The sequence below is a fragment of the Zosterops lateralis genome (assembly GCF_965231275.1).
Source record: "Zosterops lateralis genome assembly, chromosome: 28".
Classification (NCBI taxonomy): Eukaryota; Metazoa; Chordata; class Aves; order Passeriformes; family Zosteropidae; genus Zosterops; species Zosterops lateralis.
Window position 1 is genome coordinate 2,984,541 of NC_139788.1, and position 24,410 is coordinate 3,008,950.

At 52.7% G+C, this 24,410-nt stretch overlaps 1 protein-coding gene across 1 annotated transcript; it reads left to right on the forward strand.

The window, feature by feature from the left end:
* Window positions 1–807: 807 nt before the first annotated feature.
* On the forward strand, window positions 808–22,729 carry STK40 (serine/threonine kinase 40). The gene is made up of 12 exons (XM_083879416.1): window positions 808–881; window positions 6,946–7,058; window positions 9,030–9,149; window positions 10,104–10,189; window positions 10,653–10,796; window positions 11,977–12,204; window positions 13,032–13,084; window positions 15,876–15,991; window positions 20,053–20,197; window positions 20,467–20,586; window positions 20,863–20,947; window positions 21,611–22,729. Exons 3-12 carry the CDS (start codon window positions 9,038–9,040, stop codon window positions 21,827–21,829), a joined length of 1,308 nt encoding a protein of 435 aa, XP_083735542.1. The 5' UTR covers window positions 808–881; window positions 6,946–7,058; window positions 9,030–9,037; the 3' UTR covers window positions 21,830–22,729.
* Window positions 22,730–24,410: the final 1,681 nt, after the last annotated feature.

Below are 24,410 nucleotides of genomic sequence, written 5' to 3' on the forward strand. Positions count from 1 at the left end.
GTGTTCAGCAAGAAGAGAGTGAGATGAAGGGGAGTGAACATGCAGAGGAAGGGGCAGCACTGTCTGCCTCAAAAAGCAGGAATGTGCTTCACCCAGGACATGGAATGCTGGCACTGCCGGTTCCTCTGCTTCCTGCCCCTCCATCACCACAAACTCTGCAGTGCTACTGAAGTCTGCAGCCCGCCATAGATTGTTCCCACAGGGACCCCGCGGGCCGTGTGGCCTCTGTGAACAGAGCTAGGGGCTGTGCCCTGGGGGTGGGTGCTTGTTTGCTCGAGTAGCACAGGGCGGAGCTGGGGGGCCCAGCCCAGAGGGCTCCAACCCCGCCGGTCCCAGCCCGGGGCTCAGAGCATGAGGGTTCTGTGGTTCCAGCCCAGGGGTGTCCAGTGTGGGGGTCCGAACCCAGGAATTCCCAGCCCGGGGGTCTCGGTCGGGGGGACCCAACCCGGGGTGTCCCAGCCCGGGGGTCCTGGTGTCGCAGGGCGGGGTCTGTGGGCGGGGCCATCTGGGCAGGCACCGCCCCCTGGCCAATCACGGCGCGTTCGAATCTCCCGCGTGTTCACCAACCCTCTGGGCTCCTGGTCCCGGCCTGAGCCAATCAGCGACGGGTTCATGGCACCACAGCCAATCAGCCTCCGCTGCTTGCCTACGTCTCTGCTGCGGGCCGCAACCAATCAGAGCCCGCTGCAAAAGCCGGTCCGGCCCCCCGCTCTCTCCTCCAATCACCACCCGCGCTGTCACTGTCGCCCAATCAGCGCCGCCGTTTCCCCGTCCCGGCGGCGGCCGGCAGGGGGCGGGGGGCGGTGGCGGCGCGTCACTTCCGGTGCCAGGCGGCCGCCGGAGCGGAGCGAGGCCGGGCCGGGCCGGGCCCGGGGCCATGGGTGAGTGAGGGGTGAGGGAGCGGGGGGAATCGGGGGCAACCGGGGCCGGGCCACGGGTGAGTGAGGGGCGAGAGACTTGGGGGAACTGGGGCCGGGCCGTGGGTGAGTGAGGGGTGAGGGAGAACGGAGGGAACCGGGGAGAACCGGGGCCGGGCCATGGCTGAGTGAGGGGCGAGAGACCGGGGGAAACTGGGGCCGGGGCCATGGAAGAGTGAGAGGCGAGCGAGACCGGGGGGAACCGAGGCCGGGCCGTGGGTGAGTGAGGGGCGAGAGAGAGCGGGGGGAACTGGGGCCGCCGGTGAATGAGGAGGGAAGCGGGATCAGGGTTGAGCCGGGGGACACGGTCCCGGCGCCCGTCACCATCCCGGTCCCACCATGCGAGGGGCCGGTCGGGCTCCGTGTCCGGGGGGCGCCGCCGCAGCCCCGCGTTGGCCCAGCCCGTGCCGGGCGCTGCGGGAGAGGCGCCGCCGGTACCGACCGTCCGCCGGGCCTCGACGGGACCGCACCGGACCGGGGGAGCCCCCCAGGTGCCGGCGGCTCGGGGGCGGCTTGGGCTCCCGGTTCGGCTCGGTGCTGCCGGTGGTTTGAAAAGGCCCCGTGCTAAATCGCTCGTTCGTCCCTTTCTGCCCGGCAGCAGCGCAGGGACAGGTCCGGGGGGCCGGAGGAGGCACAGCCCGTGATTGGGGCTGGTTTTATAGCCAGTTTTGAATTTAGATTTTTGGGATCTCTGTGCCGAGGAGGAGCCTCAGCAGTGAGTAGGTGAGGGCTGTGCCTCTGGGTGAGGGTGAGTAACACCAGCAGGTGTCGGAGCCAGGGACAGACCCTGCCCTGCACTGCCATGGCAGCTCAGCCCAGGGGCTGAGGGGGCTGGGGGAGCTCCCACCCCCAGAGCCGGGTGCTGTCCCTCTCTGGTCATGGCCTTTGGGGGCCCTGCTGCCTGTGCAGAACTGGGGGTATGAGAGGTCTCACTGCTGGGGGACCCCAAAGTTCGGCACCTCCACCCCCTGAGGGGTTTAGGGTTCCTCATGTGCCCATCCAGCTGCTCCCTCCTGCCCAGACTGTGCTGGAATGTGCTGCACCAGTGCTGGGGATTCAGTTCTTCTCTAGTTTAGAGCCTTAATGTATGGGCTTGACATCTGCTGGTATGAGCAGGTGTGCTGAGGGTCTCGGGCTGCGATCCCACGTCCAGGGGGAGCTGGAGAAGTCGGAGCAGAGGCTGTTGCCTGGTGTGGTGGGGCTGAGCCACCACCTCTCTGCCATGTGCTGTGGGACAGGCAGCTCCTCTGAGGCAGCAGGGACACGATGGGACACAGGTGAGGTGCCTGGCACCCAGGTGAGGGACACCCACCTGCTGGCATGGAGCCCTGGGCCAGCAGCAGTCAGGATTCAGGATATATATTCAGGATATATTTTGATTGTTTCTCTGTGGTATCCATGCTGACGGTTTGATCATATAACTGAGTTCCTTAAAAGCAAAGTTCAGCTGGGCTGTGACCCTCGGGATGTTACAGAGCTTGGAACAGGCAAGGGAAGCCTCACAGGCACTGAGCTGTGCTGTGATTCAGCACTGAAAGGACATCGACCTGTTGGAGCGCGTCCAGAGGAGGCACCAAGTTGATCAGAGGGCTGGAGCACTTCTGCTGTGAGAGAATTGGGGTTGTTCAAGCTGGAGAAAAGAGCTTTCAGGGTGACATAACTGCCCCTTCCAGTACCTGAATGGGCTACAAGAAAGTTGGACAGAGACTAATTGCAAGAGCCTCAAGTGACAGGACAAGGAGGAGTAGCTTTACACTGACAGAGGGCAGGGTTAGATGGGATACTGGGGAGAAATTCTTCCCTGTGAGGATGGGAGGCCCTGGCACAGAGAAGCTGTGGCTGCTTCATCCCTGGAAATGTTCCAGGCCAAGTTGAACGGGGCTTGGGGCAACCTGGGATAGTGAAAAGGCTCTTTGCCCATGGCAGGAGGGTGGAAGGGTTTTTAAGGTGTCCCTCTCAACCCAAACTATTCTGTGACTATGAGCAGGGACAACCCTGGGGATTGTGCCTGAGCTGCCCACTGAGCTCAGGGGGGTGTTACCTGTGCAGAGGCTCCAGGTGCTCTGGGCAGGTTCATTGTGTGTCTCCTTCCTGCCTGGGAGTTCCAGCTGGGAGCTCTTGCTGGACAGAGTAGGCTCTGTGTGTCCGTGGTCGTTTTCTGTGTGAAACAGGCTATTTTGGTTAATATTTTTTCATGAGTGTGCAGTTCCTATCAGCGTGTTGTCATACTGCAAAGCCCAGCAGCGCAGGCCTGGCAGTGTGTGCAGGTAACTTCAACACGTTTGTCTCCAGGTAGGGCCAGGTGAGTCACCGCTGTGAGAAACTGCAGCCACACCTCACAGGGAAGTGTCAGCACGTGTGTGTGCACACAGAGGTCCTGCTGCAGGGGCTTGGGGCATATTGATAATGCCAGAAGCAATAAATGAGAAATAAAACTTTGTAATACAACCCACCCCTCACCCCTGGTGGGGTTTGGAAGGTGAGCAGGGCCTGACCACAGGCACAGACCGGGTCAGGGACTCATGTGCCGTGGCAGCAGTGCAGCCTCAAGTGCTGCAGCTGCATTTCCAGGCTCTTGCTGTGAGGATGTTGGGCTGGAATGCGGATTTTTCCTGGTGGATGTGGCCTGTGCTAGAGCACGAAAGGGTTAAGCTGAGGTTGGTGTTTATGTAACCGAAGAGGGAACTCCCAGAGATGAGTCCTTGGCTATCTCATGTGTTGATGCATCAGAAGGGCTTGAAGAAAGCCTGGCTTGTTGCTTGCACCGTAATTACGCACTGGAACCCTGTGCTTCAGAGTTTCCCCGGCTGCCAGGGGGGGTGGCCGGGATGGAATTTGCTTTCCCTGAAGTGTGACTTGGCCTGTGGAAGCTTTTTTTGTCCCTGAGGAGCTGGAGGCTGACCACAGCTGGATGTGAGTGGAGGTAAGGTGTGCTGGGCTCCTGTAGGGGCTCCCAGGTGCTGGCTGTGCTTTGTTCATGTGCCTGGGATTCAACTGATCCTCAGGCTGGGCTGAGGAAGGAGGATTTCTGGTGGGGTGGTTCAGGAGAGGCTGTCAGAGGTGTTCCTGTCTCCCAGTTTGTAGAGCTGAGCGAGTCCAGACTTCCCTGGGTGCCTTCCGACAGCACAGGGCTGTCCCAGCCCCTCATGCTGCACCAGTGCCCCAGGATTCTTCCTGCTCCTGTGGGCAGAGAAACTCTGTGCCTGGTTTTGAGAGAACTTCTCGCTTAGGGAAGAAGTTGAATGAGTCTCAGCTCAGTTCCAAGAAGCCTGTGAGTCAGGGCTCCGTTTTGGGAGCAGGCTTCCCTTCCCGGAAGGGCAGCGCAGCGGAACACAGGCTGGACTGACTCATCCAATGGGCTTTATATATATATATATATATATATATATATTATTACTTCTCTTAGAGAATGGTTCAACTCCCAGAGCCTTCAGTAATGATAACATTCCTGCATAGGGAATCTCCCTGTGCTGTGCAGAGGGAAAGGAGTGGAGCCCACCCTGATCCCCCCATTCCTCCTCCCCACATGCCCATGTGAGATGATGAGTAAAGGAGCCAGGGAAGGGCTGAGGCTTCCCCTGTGCATTCCACATTATCTTTAGGGATGAAATTGTGCCTGGCTGATGTCAGGAAGGCTGAGTTGGCTGCAGGAGGAGGGACAGCACAGACAGGATGGGCCTGGTCTGGCACTGAAGAACAAAACAAAAGTCCTGTGACTGAAGTTTTGAAGGACACTATGTCCAGAAAGTAACTTTTGCCCGAGTAAGAGTCATTTAAATATTTAAATGCACATCAGCTTAATGAAGTACATGCTACCACACATGACTTTCTTGCTCAATTTCCCCCCTAGATCATTCTGTGTGTGACATGAGAGGAAGACAGTAAGGGTGGGCTGTGGATGAGGGGGTAGAAATTTCACCTTTTGAGGAGGAAGAGAAGCTAAAAAGCCCTTTGAGACACTTAATGGGTGATTTTCCTCTCCCTGCTCCCAGGGTGAGATGGTGTGTTATTGGTCTTTGATGTCTCTGGATGCATTTCTGGTTTCTGAGGATCATCTGGGACACAAGGGGTGTGTTTTTGACCAAATTTCATACACTTAATGCAACAGCCTGCTTTCCTTGGGATCTGCCCTGCAAACATTCCCTTTAATCCCCCAGCCAGTGACTCCTCTGCACTCCTGCTTGATCCAAACTCCGCCTGTTCTCAGGGAAGCTTTTCCAATGAGAAGTGAGGCTCTGTCCCTGGGAGTGCTGATGACTCGGGTCTGAGCTGTTCCTGGCCGGCTTTGCCCGGGAAGGAGTGAGGCAACTCTGGGATTGTTGCTCCTTGCAGTGACACCAACCTGCTGGTGTTCCATGTGGGAAGCTGGGCTGTGCTCCAGCTTTTATCCATTTAATGTTTTGTTCATGGAGGATTTTAGGTCATACAGCTTCCCATGAGCCAGGTTTAAATGTGACCTTGGGTTAACTGTCACTGGTAAATACTGCCCACTGTGGTATTTGGGTGGGAAAAGGTGCAGCTTGATGCTGCTCGTGTGATTCCATTTTTTTAGCTTCATTTTTGCAAACATGAAGGCTGCACAGAGAGGGACAAAAAAACCTGTGGAGCAGCTCTCCAGCTTCATCCCAACTGCTACAGCTTTTGGATTGAGGAGGGAGCACTGGGCAGGAATGCTGCTGCAGTGAGTGGTGGGATGTCTCCCTTCTGTTGGCTCCAGAGGCTTCTGAGGCTCCCTGGAATGGTGTGAGTTCCTTGAAGGAGTTTCTTCTCAGCAGTCCTGAACTTACAGCAGGTGCTCTTTGGGCTCTGTCACCTGCTGCTAGTTCCCAGCTCATCCACTGCCTTATTCACCACAACCAGCTCATCACAGCAGCGGGGTCGAGCATTTTTCATTTTTGGGGTTCCCAGTCTCACACAAGAAGTGTAACCCCCACTGAGCTCGTGTTGTGCCCTTAGTGCAAGACAAACCCCCTGAAAGTGCAGTGAGGGCTGGATCAACCTCTCTGGAGCCATGGGTGTTTCTGTGCTGCTGAGTAATCCTGCTCATGCCCCAAAGGTACCTTTTCCAGCTCCCAGCTGTGGCTGCTGGACTGCAGGACTTGCTTGTTTCTTATTCTGGGATGAAAAGGGCAGTTTCCTCCTCTCATGTTTTCCATTGTTGTTCCACCGGGCACTGGGACATGCAGTAATTCAGGAATTAAACAATTTCCTTAAGCTACATAATTAAAAGACATTACATTTAGATTTCTAAATTAATTGATTCATAATTTTATTAAAGCCATAGCTAGCACAGTGAGAGGCTTTAGACTGGCTTCTCCAGTGAGATGTTTGATAAATCCCGTATGTCACATCAAAACTAACTATTCATTTTTGTGCTGGATTTGTAACTTTGTCTGTGTGAGGGACTATTTTTGTTCCAGTGGCAGGACAAGGGAGGAGGGTGGTTTGATTCAATCTGGATTTGGGGGGCAGAGATGCATCTGCCCACAAACAGGTGGGACTTCACAGTTCTTAAGGCAGAAAAGAAAAAAAAAATCATTTTAACATCAGCAGGATCAGTCTCGAGAGAGGTTCCTACATCTCTGCAAGGAACCAGGACAAACCCATGCTTAAAACACTCCATCCCAGGGACACTGATATCAGATAATGGTCTGACCTGAACTCTGTTAACTCCTGGTGTGATAAAAAGCTGCTGGTGGTGGCAAAGAGTCTCTTGGTGCTCAGTCAGGTGTTGAGATGCTGTTAAGCCCAAGCAGGTGCAGCATGGCAGGGATTGAAGTGGAGCCTGTGTTTGTCCCTGCTCCAAAGGTCTGTCCTCCATCACTTTGGAGATGGGTGACACGGGAGTTTGTCCTACAGTGCAGAGACTGAACTTCAAGAGCCTTTTTATTCTCTCACCAGGAGCTTCAATCCTTTTCTGAGCCCAAACAGAGATGTTTGAGGCCATAAAGGTTCAGTGCATCCTGTGTTATCATAATCAGAATAATCCACAACTGCAGCATCAAGCGTATCTCATTTCACATTACAGAGTCCTCGACCTTTTACCCATCCAGCCTTCTCCAAGGTGATGACTCCTGCCTCCTGAGACGTTGGAAAACCTAGTTTGGAAGAAGGGTAACGATACAGTTGATGCTGAACTACGTGAGTCCTGGGATTGTTTTGATTACAGTAACACCATTTGATTACAGTAACACCAGCAAGCCCTTCCAGCCCGGATTGCACAATGGGTTTATCTCAGAGTTCCTGTGCAGGGGGTTTTCTCCAGCGGAAATGTTACTCACATGTTTCCAGCAGAGGTGGTGATGCACAAGGAGAGGAGGAGGAGGAGTTCATAAGGAAGTTGGGTCAGGAATGCAGAATGAACAGAGCAAGGAGCATGTGGGGGTCAGAACCATGTCCTGTTCAGCCCACTGGGATGGTGACACTGCTCTGTGGAGGTGTGAAGGTGCTGGCAGCCAGGAGTGCAGGGTTGCAAAGTCTGCTGCAAGACTCCTCCCTTTATCTCCTGGCTGTCACTGCTCCTGGACAGGTGCTGCTGGATGAATCAATGCAGTGACATCAGCCTGTGTCCACAGAAAGGGTGGGACTGCCAGAGGGTGAACTTCACTCACAGGGAGGTGATTTATCAATCTCTTACGTGGTGAAACACTTGGGATCTTCCAAAGCAAATATGTACAACTTATAAAAAAATTTCTCCTGTCTGTTGTAGTAACCTCTTAGGGAAGAACTCCTGGGATTGGGTCTGAGTAAGGAAATGGAGTTGAGCCTGGTTCTTCTTCTAACCCACCCCCCAAAGTATCTTTAAAAAGTGAGAACACAGACATTGAATGTGTAGAAGTTTGCAAAAGTCTTTGAAACCATTTTCCAAAACCTAGAGATGAAGAGGAGCTGTACTGGGCTCAAAGCTTCCATTGGCTGGAGCTGATGGATGTGGAGAGCTCACACCACACCCAGCAGCTCACCTGAGAGATGCTTTTCCATCTAAACTGAAACAAGATTTTCTTGAGAGAAGGAAATGTTTTACTCATAAACCTCGAATTTATTTGGCCCTTCAAGTCTTGGCTGTGCAAATTATTTTCAGGTTTCTGAGCAGCAGAAAATGGACGTTGGAAATCAAAATTTCTGCACTACCTGAATAAGGAGGAGTGCAGAAATTTAGCTGAGTTTTAGTTGTTGAGTGCTGAATAATGGTGATGTGTGGACCTTGGATAAATTCCTGGATGCAAACCATGACATTCACATTTAATAGATCAAATGGTTTTTTGCCCATAGTGGTTGTGCAGGAGAACAACACGTGTTGTCACCAGTGTTGCCTTTTACTGGAATGTCCATTGGAGCATTTAATAGTGTGTTAGTTCTAAACACAGCATTGATTCCTGCACAGGGAGGCTCAGGTGACAGGGTTTTATGTGCTGGACTCCAAATTCCAGCTGCACTGGATGTAGGTAGATTGAGATGTAATAAGGTCAGAGCCTAAAGAAGCACAAAGAGAGAGGGAACTTTTTTCGAGTCTAAAAATACATTTTTGAAAAAAACACTCTGAACTGAACTGAATCTCACAATAACTATTGTGCTTGTTTTCTATGCCCTTGTTGGGCAAGGTGAAAGATACTAATTTTTGTGGTCAGTTTTGTACATTCTTGGCTGTCTGAGGGAACAGACTGGAGCCTCTGAGGGACTCAGTGGGTGGCTGCAATTCCTTGTGCGGATCCTCTGTGGAGGAACCCCCAAAAGGCTGCAGCAGCAGCAGACACCCATACACAGGGCTAACTTGGGCATCTTCTTTAGGAGCTTTTTGGAATATGTTAATTTGCAAACTTGTTTTTGCTGTAAAACAAGCTTTAATTATCTTGACTTGTTCCCACTATGTCTCTCAAACAACTGTTGTAGGAAATGTTGCCCTGAATAAGGAGGCTGATTTATGCCTTGAGAGCTGCTCCCAGCCTGCAGCCCACCCCTGGTCTGTCAGCACAGAACCAGGGCTGTGTGTAGACACACAAGTGGGCAGAGCCACCAGTGCATCCGTAGGTGAGAGCCTTCCAGTAGAAATCAGGGATAACAGTTGAAAATAACTCGGTGGCTGATCAGATGTGATGTCTCTCCTCTCTCAAGAGCCAAGGATGAAGCGGCGAGCATCGGACAGAGGAGCCGGGGAAACATCCGCTAAAGCAAAGGCTCTGTGCGCGGGGATTTCTGGGAATAACGCCAAGAGAGCAGGTCCTTTCATCCTGGGTAAGCAGGGAGGGGGCTCTGCACTTGGCAGGGTGGCTGCTGGTGGCAAAACAGAAAACAAAAGGCACTTTGGAATGAGTGGGAGCAGGTGTGTAACTTACCTGAGAGTGGAGGTCACTGGAGCTCCTGCAGCTGGCCAAGCTGAGGAGACATGGGATGCCAATGCTGCAAGGCAAGCAGGGCTTGGGAGAGAAATATGACATCTTGATTTTACCCCCTGAAGTTTTTTTTTTGTTGAGTTTTGTTTTATTTTTTTAACTCTCTTCTTAAACTTTGTTAAATACCAAATTCGTTGGGGTTTGTTTTGATTAGAGCTGTGGGGAGATGTTCAGCCCTGCTGACCTAGAGTGTATTGTCACATCAGTGTGGGGGCAATTTAAATATTAATTAGTGGTCACTCAAAGTGGTATGTACCAAGGCAAGGCCACTCTGCCAGCTCTGGAGAGTTGCTCGAATTGGTTCAGAACTGCTTATATAAATCACAGACTTAACATTGGAAACCAATGGAAAATCAATTGAGCTTACTGATTTCAAGTGAGGAGTGGAGACTGTATGTTAAGTTGAAATCTGGGCTGATTTGGACACCCCTGAGCCATCCCTGCAGAGGTGGCAGCTGTGTTCCCAGGTGTGGCAGTAACAGTTGCCATGGGTGTTGCTGTGAATGTAATAGCTGTGTGGTTCAGGCATGCAGAAATTAGGATTTCTGCAAACAGCTGGGCCACGTGTGGGCTTTGATAAATGTTTCTCCAGGGAACAAATGAAACATTATCCCAAAAAGTTTCAGAGTTCAAGACCTTTTTTTTTTTTTTGGCTTTAGATTTGTGAAAATGCACTCAAGCTCATGCAAAAAAAGGGAACTTGGTGCAAGCAAACATAACTGGTGACAGCTGATGTAACCTGTGTTAGTCACTGCTGCTGGAGGGAAAACAAGTCTGTTTCTGCTTTGTGCTGTAGGTCCACGTTTAGGTAACTCCCCTGTGCCAAGTATTGTTCAGTGTTTGGCAAGAAAGGACGGGACAGATGACTTTTATCAGCTGAAGGTAAGCAAAGTGCAGGCTCCCAAACCTTCAGGACTCCCCAGCTCTTGTGCAGAAGCACTTGGGCAGTCAGTGAGTGCTGTGGGCTGAACCAGTGCAGTGGGACACAGCTACTGCAGCTCCCCCTTGGCAGGGCAGCACTGCCAGGCACAGATCTGTGCCCAGATCAGCCCTGAGATGAGGCCTGTGCTGCTCTCCCAGAGCCCTTGGATCTGTACCTGAATGGGGCAGCTCCAGGAGGAGTTATTGCAAACATATTGGGATATTTGCAAACAGCCACCTTTCCATGGTAATAACGAAGCTGCTGCTGTGCATTCTGCACTGATGGTGCTGAGTTCAGACAGGCCTGTGGCAAGGACACAACCATCAGAGCAGTTAAACACATGGGAATGCCAAAAATGGGAGAGGGCTTGGGGGCATCTGTGTGCCTGTGGGAGCTGTAAAGGCATTTTCCCTTTTCCTGAAGATTCTCACCTTAGAAGAAAGAGGTGATAAAGGAATAGAAACCCAGGAGGAGCGACAGGGCAAGATGCTGCTGCACACGGAGTATTCTCTTCTTTCCCTGCTCCACAATCAGGAAGGAGTGGTCCATCATCACGGGCTCTTCCAGGTACTCTTGGTCACCATCCAGGCTGGGGCAGTGCCAGGGATTGCTCACAGATTGAGCTGCTTTTGTTTAATGTACATTTTGTGCTGACCCTGCTCTTGTGTGTCCAAGTTGCAGCACTCTGAGGTTAACCACTGCTGCAAACAGGAGCTCTGGAGAGTACAGTAGGATTTTGGGAAATGTGAGAACATTCACAGACAGGACAGGCACTCAGGACTCCCCTTTCAAACAAAACAACAGCTATTTCATTGGCAAATTAATCTAGCACCTTTTAGAGTTATATTTGTGCTTTCTGATCTCTGTACTGTTTATAACTTGTAAGAGGGCACAAATAGCCAAGAAACTGTTTCAGCAAGTTAAACCAGTCACTTTGCTGGTCAGTTTTTGTGTGAGTGGATTGTGTTGCTGTTGGTGACTTTAGGGCTGTTCACTGATGTGAGGGGCTGATAGCAATTACTGCTTTGAGTGTTGGTATTGCCTGACTTGCTGGTTACATTTTGCCAACACACTTTTCACTTGAAACCATCTGTACTAAGTCTTAAATAAGCCAAATGTCCAATTCAGCTGGGTCTTGTTTACTGTCACGGAAGAACTGCTAATTGTGCCTTGAGATTTCCATTCTTCTTATGAATGGTGTGTTGGATCCCTCTGTTCCCAGAGGCTGCTCCACTTCAGAGCTGTCCTGGGTTCAGCTCAAGGTCTCTGTGTGTGTAAAGAGCATTAGTGCTGACATGCACACAGAGCCACACAGCAGAGACTTCCTCTGCCTTCTGCACTTCCTCCTCCTCTTCCTAGGAAAAGTTCTTCCCAGTGAGGGTGGAACACCCTGGCACAGGCTGCCCAGAGAAGCTGTGGCTGCCCCATCCCTGGAAGTGCTCCAGGCCAGGTTGGACAGGGCTTGGAGAAATCTGGAATACTGAAAGATGTCCCTGCCCATGGCAGGGGATGGAATGAGATGAAATTTAAGGTTCCCTCCAACCCACACCAGTCTGGGATTCTGTGATTCATTAGGTAGAGCTCTTGTATCTTTTTGAAATCCTACCTTGGGACAAATACCAAGCACTGATTTCATTTGCTTATTTTGAGCTCACCCCCCAGTTATCCAGTTATTTATTCTGCCAGGCTCTGTGCATGTGCCCTGGACCTTCCCTGAGGGGTTCCTGCTGTGTTTGCCTCCCCACAGGACCGAGCTTGTGAAATCATAGAAGATCTTGAAGCCAACAGGATGGTCAGGAAGATGAAGAAGCGTATTTGCCTGGTGTTGGACTGTCTCTGTGCTCACGATTTCAGTGACAAAACAGCAGATTTGATCAATCTGCAGCATTATGTCATTAAAGAGAAGAGACTCAGCGAGCGGGAGACCGTGGTGATATTTTATGACGTGGTACGAGTGGTAGAAGCATTACACAAGGTGAGAGCTTGGAAAGAGAGCTCCCTTCCAGTGCTGGGAGGCAGAGTTTTCCCACATTGGAATAGTAGATGGCTTCAAAACTTCCTGGGGCAGGCAGTGGGGGGCAGGTTACGGGGCGTGGATGTTAACTGTGTTCTCCAGAAGATCTCATGCCCCAAGCCCTAAAGTGCTTTCCCTTCCCTGCCTGCTCCTCACCTATCTGGATGATAATGTGGTGTTTGTGGGCTGTGGAGAGGGGCCAGCTGGGCTGAAGGCAGGTCAGGTGAACCACAGTGTGTAAACCTCAGACAGGGGCAGTCAAAGAGGAGAGCAGAACCTGATCAAAGACAGGAAACAGAAACTGTTTCCTTGCAAAGCAAAATAAATCACAGTGTAAGAATTGACTGGAGATCAGAACCTCGAGCTACAAGTTCTGAGATCAATTAACTAGAAACTATTATAATAAAAATGGATTCTGCTGCTGTTTGACTGGTTCCCCTGTGACACAGGACGTGTGTCCTGCCTTGGCAGGGCACTGCAGCATGGGTCTGGTGAAGGAATGTTCATCAGATTGCTCTAACCAAGGCTGGGCACTTGAGTTTCAGGTCTTTTAGGTACACTTAAGTCTGTCTTTGTGTTCAGAGTAGCAAATTTGCTTGTTCTGTCCTGATCACAATCAAAAGTGAAGGGCACAAAGCACTCAGGATGGAACCTGACCTGAAACCTTGACCTGGATTATTTCAGAGAGTGCAAATGCCATGATTTCTTTTTAGTGCTCTTGTGCAAGTATGAAATGTATACTTCTAAAACAAATAGGCTTTTGCTCATACTCCTATATTTTTTTACAGAAAAATATTGTGCACAGAGACTTGAAACTAGGAAACATGGTGCTAAACAAAAGGTAAGTGTGCTGGAGAGCTGCTGGCCTGGCAGTAGTCTTGTTTCTTCCTTAAAGCAGATTTCTAATACACAGCCAAAGGCAGCACTTGTTGAGTGCTCTTGTGCAGGAGGGTGAGGGAAAGGAAAGCAGGCTGTGCAAAAACACAAAATAGCTCCAAGTTATATAAATTAATCTCAAAAAACTAATTTAGCCCCAGCTAGGTGGTTCACTTTTCCCACCCAGCTTAGTGCCCCCTTGTCAGGACTTCCTTTTGGATTCTAACTGCTGAAAACTGAATTTTATAGTAATTTAGTAACCTGCAAGAGAAGTACTGATTTTATATATATTAAAAAGAACCAAAAACACATAGTGCTTGGTTCTGTTCCCATCATTCACCCTCCATCATGCTAAAGGCATTCCCAGCCCTGCTGGCTGTCCTACAATCACAGCAGTGTTAGATCTGACTGCCGCACTGCTGTGTTTTTGCTAGCAGTGAAATATTGACTTATCTAAACAAAAGCACTTCTGTCCAGCGTGTGTTTGTGTATGAAATGGCTCCCTTGTTCCATTGCTGGTTTGACACGAGCCTCTGGAGCCTGGCAGGTGCTGGAAGCTGCTGCAGACCTGGAGGGACCAGCCCAGAGAGGGGCAGGAGCTCAGCAGGAACTCAGGGCAGGGTGTAGTGGTCTGGTGGCTCTTGGAGCTGCTCAGTGCCTTGGGGTCTGTGTTCTTTAGCTGGCAGCCTAGTTCAGATCAGATCCTCTGCTCTCTCCTCCAGGATTACATTACTGACTAAATATTTTGCTCTAACTTGAAGAATGAGTGGAATTCATCCTTTTCACACTGTCTGGGTTTCTGTGGAATGAATAAAAAGCGGGAAGGCTGGAGTGTTCTGCAGGCTTTGAGTCTACAAAGCTTGCAGGTTTGCTGGGCTCACAGCTTGCTGCTTTCTCCTCCCTAACACTGAAAGAAAACGGGTTTTATCTACAGAGCTTGAACTTCTTGGTTCCCCCCCACACACACACACACACACGCAGCAGCTGCTGCTTCTCAGGGCCACCTCTAAGTTGTTTCAAGTTGTTTCTGTCGAGCTGCTGTGAGATAAATCTCTTCTGCTTGCTGCTTTGATTCTCCTCCTTGCTGGAAGAGGCAGACAAAGGTTGGTGCTTTAAAGGATCCATGCAGAACTTCCCTTCTTTTTCTGGGCACTGAGTGCAGGGGGGCACCCCACGATGGGGCTACACCCAGGGCCCCACTGGCAGGGGGAGGTGTTTGAAGCTTTGAACACACTTGCCAAGAGGCACTCTTTGTGTTACATCTCTGCTTTTGCTTTTTACTCAGCGTTGGTGAGGGGAAGCTGCAGCCTGTGCAGCAGTGAGTCACTGGGAAGGGTGGGAGAGGTGTAAGAGCCATCTCCATGGAGAGGAGCAGCCGGTGGGGCTGAGCAGAACCGTTTGTTCCACTCACAAAGAGCCAGGTCCCTTCTCACGGCAGGGAATGGAGGTAACAATGTGGCCCTGCAAGGGCCTGGCAGGCACGTCCCACCTGGGGCTCCCTCACACCTCCTTCCCCACAGACATTAAAGCCTCTCAGGTTTCCCCATTAGCCAGTGCAGGAGGAGTTGGGTGATTACAGATAGAATCAAATTTCAGGGACTAAATAGAACCAAGCAACCCAGAACATTTTAGTGTCCTATAGAACACTTAGTCTTTTAAATCCTTAACAAATCCTGCAGCTTGTTATTCAGCCAGGGAAGTCTCCTGACAGTTGAAGCTAACACTTCTTAAACACAAGTCTGTCTGTTTTAATAACCAGCTCTCCATGGCCAACCCACACTTGGTTCTTTTTCATTTGTCTGTGAGACTGGCTGGAAATGTTTCCTGATTATTGTGACTGACTTAATCCATTCTCTCAGGCTCTAGTTGTGAAATACTTTTCAAGAAATCTTCCAGACAGTGTTTTTGTATTCACACCTTTACATTATAAGTTAAAATCCAAATTATCTGAATGACAGGGAAGATTAATGGAACAATAGTTTTGTAATTAGCTCACTTTCACTGAAGAATCTTTAATGGGAGTTGGCAGTAGCATAGGGAAGTAGGGGTGAAGTAATAAAGAAATTTTGTGTACCTGCAGCTCTCCCTTTTCTGTGTGAGGTTTTTGGGTGTTGATCAGGCTTTGTGTTGTGCACACTTGTGTGTGGGGAGCAGCCCTGTGGATCAGGTGGAACTTCCACCAGGCTCCTGTGTGGGACTCTGGAGTGACACAGATGTAGTTGTGCTGGGTCTGATGGCAACTCCTGCAGCTCCTCTGGTGTCTGTAAACACTCAGTGCTCGGGGGCCAGGCACGGGGCAGCTTCCACAGGGTGTTTTCCCTCAGCTGCCAGAAAATACTGTGTGGAGAAGATGGCAGCTGGAAAGTGCAGGGCAGAATCAGCAGCTAAAATAAACCTCAGCTTTGTTGGTGAGGCAGCACCTGGGGGAGATCCTGCAGCTCTGGTGCTGCAGGCTGGGATGCTCCTGGGAGATTGTGTGGCTGCAAGATGAGCCAGGTACACCCTGTGCTTACAGCAACACTGACACAGCCACCCAGACATTGTCACAGCTGTCACTGACCCTTTTACTGGCCCTGTGAGTGCCTTGCAAGCCTTGCTGGCAGGCTCTCCTTTGGCGTGAAGTTCATTTTACAGCTCTGTGTGTCTTCTCCCAGCACCTCAAGCTCCCCAGAAAGCCCCACAGGCAGGCACAGTCCCTGTTCTGGAGTAGTCAGTTTGCTGTCTGTGTTCCCTGACACCCTGTGCTTCTCCCACAGGACTCACAGGATCACCATCACCAACTTCTGCCTGGGGAAGCACCTGGTGAGTGAGGATGACCTGCTGAAGGACCAGCGTGGGAGCCCTGCCTACATCAGCCCAGACGTGCTCAGCGGTAGGAATTCCCCTCCACACTCATTTCACTCATTTGTGCCTCCTGACAATAAATAAAACCATTTGTTGTATTCCCATATGTACCTTCATCAGAGCCTCTTAATTAAGGTCCAGTTAGGAGACTTGGTCTGGTTTTCCAGCTGGGAAAGTTGGAGGGAAGGAGCAAGCCTGGCTTTTTTCTTAAGGCTTGTCTGAACTTCAAAGCCAATTCAAATCTGGCTGTTCCCAAATGAGTCTGACTGCAGACAGCATGTTCACATGTTCTGTTTCCAGTGTCAGAATTCAGTTCCTGAGGCTCCCCTTAAGCTGCAGGTAAAGCCCTGGGCCCGAGGGGCAGCCAGTCCAGATCCCACCAGGATGTCAGTGTATTCCAGCTGTGCACTAAGAGCATCAGTTCCTCCAGCTGCTGCTCACCTGCAGGAGGGAATTAGTGACCCTCTGGGCAGCTTCTGGACCAACAGAGAGGAGTGACTTAAAATTAAAGGAATGATGACAGCAGGCCAGAGCAGTCTGGGCTGGATTTCCCCTCCAGCAGCCTGGCCTGTGCCTTGTCTCCAGCAGAGGCTTTGAGCAGAGTCTGGCTCTAGCACTGAGCAGCTTTCCTTGGTGTCCTCCTGCCTTTAACTGTTCCCAGTGCATGGGACTATCAGGAACAGCTGTGCTTTCTGTCCAGTTACTTCAGGAGGTTTTTCTCCATGAGCTCTCATCTCTGCTCTATTCATAAATCTCTGGACCCAGATGGGATCCATCCCAGGGTGATGAGAGAGCTGGCAGATGATCTTGTGAAGCTGCTCTCCATCATTTACCATCAGTCCTGGCTCACTGCTGAGGTTCCAGATGACTGGAAGCTGCCAATGTGACACCCATTCACAAAAGGGATGGGAAGGAGGATCCCAGTAATTATTGACCAGTCAGCCTGACCTCAGTACCTGGTAAGGTCATGGGGCAGTTTATACTGAGTGTCATCACTCAGGACTTAGAGGATGGCCAGGGTCTCAGGCCCAGCCAGCATGGGTTTAGGAGGGGTGGGTCATGTTTGACCAACCTGATCTCCTTTTATGACCAGGTGGCCTGCCTGGTGGATGCAGGAAGGGCTGTGGATGTCTGTTTGGACTTCAGCAAGGCCTTTGGCACTGTCTCCCACACTCCTGGATAAGCTGGCAGCCCAGGCTTGGACAGGAGCACTCTTTGCTGGGTTAGGAACTGGCTGCATGGCCAGGCCCAGAGAGTGGTGGGGAATGGTGCTGCATCCAGCTGGGGACAGTCACCAGGGGTGTTCCTCAGGGGTCTGTGCTGGGACCAGCTCTGTGCAGTATTTTTATTGATGACATGGATGAGGGTATTGGGTCTTTCATTAGTAAATTTGCAGATGACACTAAGCTGGGAGTGTGTGTCAATCTGTTGGAAGGTAGGAGGGCTCTGCAGAGAGACCTGGAACAGTTGGATGGATGGACAGAGTCCAATAAGATGAAGTTTATTAAGTCCAGGTGCTGAGTCCTGCATTTTGGCCACAATAACCCCCTGCAATGCTCTAGGCTGGGGATGATGTGGCTGGACAGTGCCCAGGCAGAAAGGGACCTGGGACACTGATGGACAGCAGCTGGACATGAGCCAGCAGAGTGCCCTGGTGGCCAAGAGGGCCAATGGCCTGGCCTGGATCAGGAGTAGTGTGTCCAGCAGGAGCAGGGAGGTCATTATTCCCCTATATTGGGCACTACTGAGGCTGCACCTCAAGTGCTGTGTCCAGCTCTGGCCCCTCAGTTTAGGGAGGACGTTGAGACACTTGAGCACATCCAGAGGAGGCAACGAGGCTGGTGAGGGGCTGGGAACACAAACCCTGTGAGGAACAGCTGAGGGACCTGGAGAAAAGGAGGCTCAGGGGTGACCTCATCACTCTCTACAACTCCCTGAAAGGTGGCTGTGCTCAGCTGGGGTTGGTCTCTTTCTCCAGCAGCACTGACAGAACCAGAGGACACAGCCTTGAGCTGCACCAAGGGAAATAGAGGTTGGATATTAGGAAACAGTTTTTTACAGAAAAGTGATAAAGTACTGGAATGGTCTGCCGGGGGGGTGGTGCAGTCACCATCCCTGGTGTTTAAAGACTGGATGTGGCACTTGGTGCCAGGGTTTAGTTGAGGTGTTGGGGCTGGGTTGGACTTGGTGATCTTGAAGGTCTCTTCCAACCCAGTGATTGATTCTGTGCTCCTGTACCAGCCTTTGAGCAGGCAGAGGTGGTCCTGGTTGTCAGTGTAGTGACCCAGGCATCATTTTGGGGTTTTTTTCTTCTCATACAAATGAGCCAGATTAGTGTTGAAGGGTGCAGGTGCAGGTGGGACTGTGCATACAAAGCCTCTCCCTCTTGTAGATGCAGATATCAGGCATTAACATATGAGTTACTTGTTCCTGGTATCCCAAGCAACTGTATTGCAGAAATGCCCTCAGGGAGAGCCAGTCCTGGAAGATCCAGCCCCAGTGGACTCCCCTCAGGAGGTTTTTTGTCAGGTTTGCAGGCAGCAGCAGTAAATGCAGCTGAGCTCTTCCATCGTGATCTGCCAGGCAGGTTTGAGGCACTTCTCTCCCAGCCAGGAAGGGAGCAAAGGCAGGCGAGGAGGTGGATCCTGGGGTTTTTGCAAGCCTTTCCTGTTCTGCAGGATATCCTGAGGGCCTTGTGGCCAGATGGATGATAGAAGCCAACTGCTCTGCAGGAGCTTGGAGCAGTTGTGGCTCCAGTGGCTGAAGGAGGCTACAAGGGGCTGCTCCTTTCTAGTCTAGGGTGCTGATCTATCCAGGCCTTCAGCTACTTTCTCATGTTTCTTCTAAGGGCTCTCTTGTGGTGTAACTGGCCACAGGGCACTGAACAGGCTGATCTCTGACAGCTGCAGCTGCTGCTTGAGACCCTGCAAGGCACAGCCTTAGCTCGGGCCCCATCCTGCTCTGCCCAGCCTGGCTCTCGCTGCCATTGTGCTGCACCCCAGCTCTGGTGTCTGCCAACAGCCCTTCCCGTGGAGCCCGTCCTGTGCTCTCCAAAACGTTCTTTCAGATTTGCTCAGTCTGCAGTTCCCCTCCAAGTATCAGGGGGGAAGTTACTTGAGGACATTCCAGACGTCACCACCACCTTCAGGCTTGGCACATCCCTCTGTATTGCCGGTGCTCCTGTGCAGGGGGAAGCTGGAACGCCTGAGGAATTCATCATTGTTGTGGGTCTCCAGGAGAAGCTGTCTCTGCTGAGGGATGGCTGCTGAAATGTCACAGCAGGAAAAGTTGGAGGAGGAGGGAGAGGTGCCTTTTTCTGAGCATATAAAGCAAAGAATAATTAGTACAAATACCAAATGCTGCGGCAGTGACTCACTGTGTGAGTCAGAGGAAGTCTCTCCCTGAGTCCTGTGCTGTGCTGTAGCACCAGGGTTTGATTTTGTGACCCTGTCCATGCTGCTGAGTGCTGATTATTGTGACCAAAGGGGCTTAGAAAGAGCATTTCCATCAGGTGAATCCTGGGGCTGCAGCAGCCTTGGGTTAGGGTTTGTCTGATACCTTTGTCTAAATGTCTTTGTGCAGGAAAGCACCTTCCTGCACACTCTGTGGCTTTACATCTGGCTTCAGTGGCTGTGTGCTAGATCCCTCCCACAGTCAGAGATCCTTCTGCATGGGCTCAGCCTTATCCTTTCTGGGCTTCTTTTCTGCCTCTTCCTGCCCTGTGCTCCCTGGTCCTTGAATTCCCTCTCCCCTGACCCAGACTTGCAAGCTGGGTGGCTCTGTGCGAGGGACACTGACCTGGGAACTCCAGCACAGCAGTTCCTGATGCCCTTGGTTCACAACAGGGATATTCCTGCTCCATAGGGAACAGGAGGACACTTGTGTGGAGATGAACAATTTGCTCATTCACAGAGGATGTGGCTTGGAAAGAGTTTTGGTATCATGTTATGGGAAGCCTTAATTGTTTTGGTTAATGCTTAGAAAAAGGGTCCCATGTGGGGGTTACTCAGCACCTCTGCTGTGGAAGGCGAGGGGGGTTGCCAAGGCTGTGCTTTCCAGGATTTTGAGGCTGTGTTGCTCTCCCTGCAGGCCGGCCATACCGTGGGAAGCCCAGCGACATGTGGGCCCTGGGGGTGGTGCTCTTCACCATGCTCTACGGCCAGTTCCCCTTCTACGACAGCATACCTCAGGAGCTCTTCCGCAAAATCAAGGCTGCCGAGTACACCATCCCTGAGTGAGTACAGCCTGCCCTTCCTGCCTGGCCACAGGGGGCTTACTGGGCCAGCTAGAGCTGGAGGGGCTCCCCTCAGCACCCCAAGGGTCACAGCAGTGCTGACAACAGGCTGTTGTGCAGTAGACACCAAGAAGCAGGAGCAGGGCTGGGACAGCTTGTGGGAAGGTGGCGCAGGCTCAGAGCAGTGGTGGCTCCTGTAGCTCCTCCAGCATTTCCATCCTGCCACCACTGTGCCCACCCCGGGCTCACCACGTGTTTGTGTCTCCCAGGGATGGCCGGGTCTCAGAAAACACTGTGTGCTTGATCCGGAAACTGCTGGTCCTGGACCCACAGCAGCGGCTGACAGCTTCTGAAGTGCTGGACTCCCTCAGCTCCATCATAGCGTCCTGGTATGTGCAAGGGGAGAGACAGGACACGCTGTCTCTGGCCACAGGCTGTGTTGTTCCAGCTGTGGCTGGTTCACCTCGCCAGAGGAGGCTCTGGGAACTGCAGGAAGCCTTTAAATCCCGTGTGTCCACACTGCTGTGTGCTGATGGATACAGCTGGAGAGGCCTGTGCAAATGCTTGTGGCAGCCATGGCCATCCCGGTGGGATCACCCTGGGGCTGGGTGAGGGTGGGTGAGCCAGTGCCATGCTCTGGATCCCAGTGCTGTGCTCTCCTCCAGGCAGTCCATGTCCTCGCTGAGCGGCCCTTTGCAAGTGGTGCCGGATATAGATGACCAAGTGGCTAATCCCGAAAACCCCCAGGAGGTAGGTTTTCCTGCTTTCCACAGAACTGCTTTTTCTGTGCTGCCGTGCCAATCTGTCTGTGATGACACCCATTGTGTCCCCAAGCTGGGAAGGGGAGGGCGGGGAGGACACAGCCTCATGTTGTGCAGTGGAAGGAAAGGCTGATGCTGCTGGGACCAAGAGGCACATCCAGCTGGCTGAGCTGCCAGGAAGTGAGCTCGGCCCCAGAGCTGATGAGAGCAGCTCACTCCGCTCCCAGCAATGCTCACTCCCTCACACACAGCTGGGAATGCTGGGAGGAGGCAGCAGTGTTGGCTCTGGCTCCCAGTGAGCTCTGCCATGGGAGCAAACATCCTGTTTTCCTGCCGGTGTGTTTCATGCTTAAAGTGCCGGCCCATGGCCTGGCTGCCCGGGGACAGCCATGCAGGATCTGTGGTGGTGCCACAGGGACAGGGGTCAGGCAGCTGCACCCTCACAGTGCTGGGAGGAGCCATGTCAGGACAGAGCTGCTGTGGTGGCCAGAGCTGTGTCCTAGTGGCACTGCTAGCTCACAAGGAGTCCTGCCTGCGTGCCAGCAGCAGGTCCCTTTCCTGCATTAAGACCCCAGTTATCCCGTGGTAGCTCAGGCCCATCAGAGGAGCCATGGGGCTGCCAGGTGTGGCTCTGACAGTTCCATCTCTGCAGGTGAAGGTGACAGAGGAATGCTCCCAGTACGAGTTCGAGAACTACATGAGGCAGCAGCTGCTCTTGGCTGAGGAGAAGAACACCTTGCATGAGGCCAAGAGCTTCCTGCAGAAGCGGCAGTTCGGGAACATCCCCCCGGTGCGGCGCCTGGGCCACGACGCGCAGCCCATGAACCCTTTGGACGCGGCCATCCTGGCCCAGAGGTACCTCCGGAAGTAGCTTCCCATGCCCCAAGAGCACGAGCACCACCCTGCAGTCTGCCCTCACCTCGCCTGCTCCAGCCTACAGCAATACCGGTGTCCCACGACGGGGAATAATGTAGCAATCCCAAGCTCTGTCCAGGGACACGCACTCACACCTGCTCCGGAGGGAGAAGACTTTTGGAAAAAGCTAGTTTTTGGAAGCAGCAACCTCTTGGCATCTTCTGGAATCTGTTGGTTTTTTTTTTTTTTTTTTTTAAATCGAAGCCTAGATGACTAATCTGCTTTTAATCATGACTGTAATCTACCTCTCTTGTCTTTTTAACCATGCTGTTCTCTGGATCGAGCAAAGCCCGTGGGAAAGGAGGAGACTTCCAAGGGTGAAGCTGCTGGCACAGAGCTGTGGCCGTGCGGCGCGGAGCCGGCCCGTGGCGCCCGCTCCCTGTGGTTTGAATAAGCTTGGATTTATCAGGGTTTCTCGAAAGGCAGAATTTCTTGAAACCTCCCACTTCCCTTCATCTGCATCAAATCTGTTTCTGTCCTTGCGTGCCACCTGGTCTGGCCACGCTGGCCAGTCCTGTGTGGTCACCGCTGTGACCAGAGAGCCCCGGCCACCGCCTCCGGCAGGATTGAGGAGTCGTCGGGGCAGCGCCACCTGCAGGGGTCGGATCCTGTCCCCAGTTCAGAGGTTTCACAGGACTTGGCCCGCCAGGACCCCTGCCCCTTCTCCCACCTCTCACTGGTTCCTTTAGTTTGTAAGGATCGATGATTTTAATCTTATTTTTCAGTAGCATATCCCAGGTGCAGTTACAGTTGCATTAATTCTGATTTAGCGTTTCCCCCCCTCAGTTGTGGTACAGATGTAATATATGAGTTATAATGTGAAAAGCTTCCCAAAATAATCCGCCTAGAGATAGGAGGGGCTGGCTGAAGTCTCTACTGTATTTGTTCCCAGCTTTTCTTGCCATCCCAGCCCAAACCTGGGGCCGCCTCTGCCCTCGTGCCAAGGCAGAGGAAGGACATCCTGGTTTGTCACCCGGTGCCACTGGAAGAGCTTTGGCCTGTGCTGAGAACAGGAACGATTGTTTCTGAGCCTCATTTATGAACTGGATGCCTGTCTTGCCAGATGAACTGTTCTCACACAGAGCTCCCAGGGCTCCCAGTGCCCGGGCCAGGGCTCCTGCTCAAGGCAGCACCTTCTTCAGCTGCCTCCTTCCCTGCTCCTGGCTGCTCCCAGCCCTGGCATTGCCTTCCCTTGCCCTGGGAGCTAGGGAGGGTTGGAGCTGGGGGAGCTGCTCTGCTTTTTGGGGCTGCACTGCTCTCTGGGCCCAGCTCTCACAGCACAGTGGGCATGGGCAGGGAGCAGGTTGCAGATGTTTGTAGCGTGTTGTTGCCTTTTCTTGCCCCGGGCTGGGGAAGGGGACAGGGTCTAAGCTGGGCCACCCCAGCAGTGGCTTTGTGGGGACAGGGGGCTGGACCTGAACCTCCCTGGCCACGTCGGGCATTACGTCCTGCCTGTGCCTCGCCAAGGCCCCGTGGCCAGGCAGGGCCTCGTGAACACTAACCCAGACCAGCTCCCTGCACCACCCCAGCTGAGCCAGTAGCCCCAGCTCTTTCGCCTTATTTATTTTGAAGATGGTGGGTCTGTCCCGTGGGCCCATCACCCCCTGTGCCACCAGCAGCAGGGCAGGGATCCCCTGAGCACCCCACCAGGGCCCTGCTTTCTCCTTCTGGTTCTTCTCCTGCCTCATTCCCTGTTTATTTTTACTGTTTTTTTTTTCCCAATGTTAAAGCAAAAAGCAATATTCTGGGACTCCCTGAGGCTGTATCACACCAGGATCCTGCAGTGGCAGCACCGGTCAATCCACTTGTGCTAAGGCAAACTGGAAAGGGGGTGGTGCAGGGGGCATGGGGGGGCCACAGGGCCATGGCGGGACAGAGCCTGTTGTAAGGAAAAAAAAAAAAGAAAATGAAAAAAAAAAAAAAAAAGAGGAAAAAAATTTGTATAAAGACGTTATTTTTGTACTACATCAGAACTACTCCTGCATGTCGGCAATAAAACTTCATACGACAGCCCGGCGACCCCAGAGGGAAGGGGTGGGAGGGGTGGGTGGGATGGGGGGTTTTGGGGTCTTCATGTGCTCTGGAGATGCAGAGGAGTGGGGGGGGAGCCCAGGCTCTGATCAGCGGCCCCATGGGACCCCCCAGCCCTGTCCTGCCCCCAGGCCCCGGGCCCTGAGCCACCCCCTGAGCCCGTCCCTCCCAGCCCAGCCTGGAGTGGCCACTGGGGCCAGTGCTGGGATGTGGAGCCTCGAGTCCCCGAGGTCCGGCCCCACCAGCCCTGGCGTGTCCCTCACCTCACCGTGGGGCTGAGCCAGGCCCACCCTGCGGGCTCCCCACCTCCCTGGGGCTGCTCCTTCAAACCCAGGGCGACCGCTGGGCCTGAGCGAGGCTGAGCCCCTCAGCCCGCAGGGCTCGCCCCGGGTCCGGCACTGCCGGCACAGCCAAGCCCGGCCTGGCTGGGACGGGGCCTGGAGCCGTCTGTGCCCCGCTCCGGGGCGGTTCCAGCGCAGGGCCCAGCGAGGCGTCCCGGGGGAGCG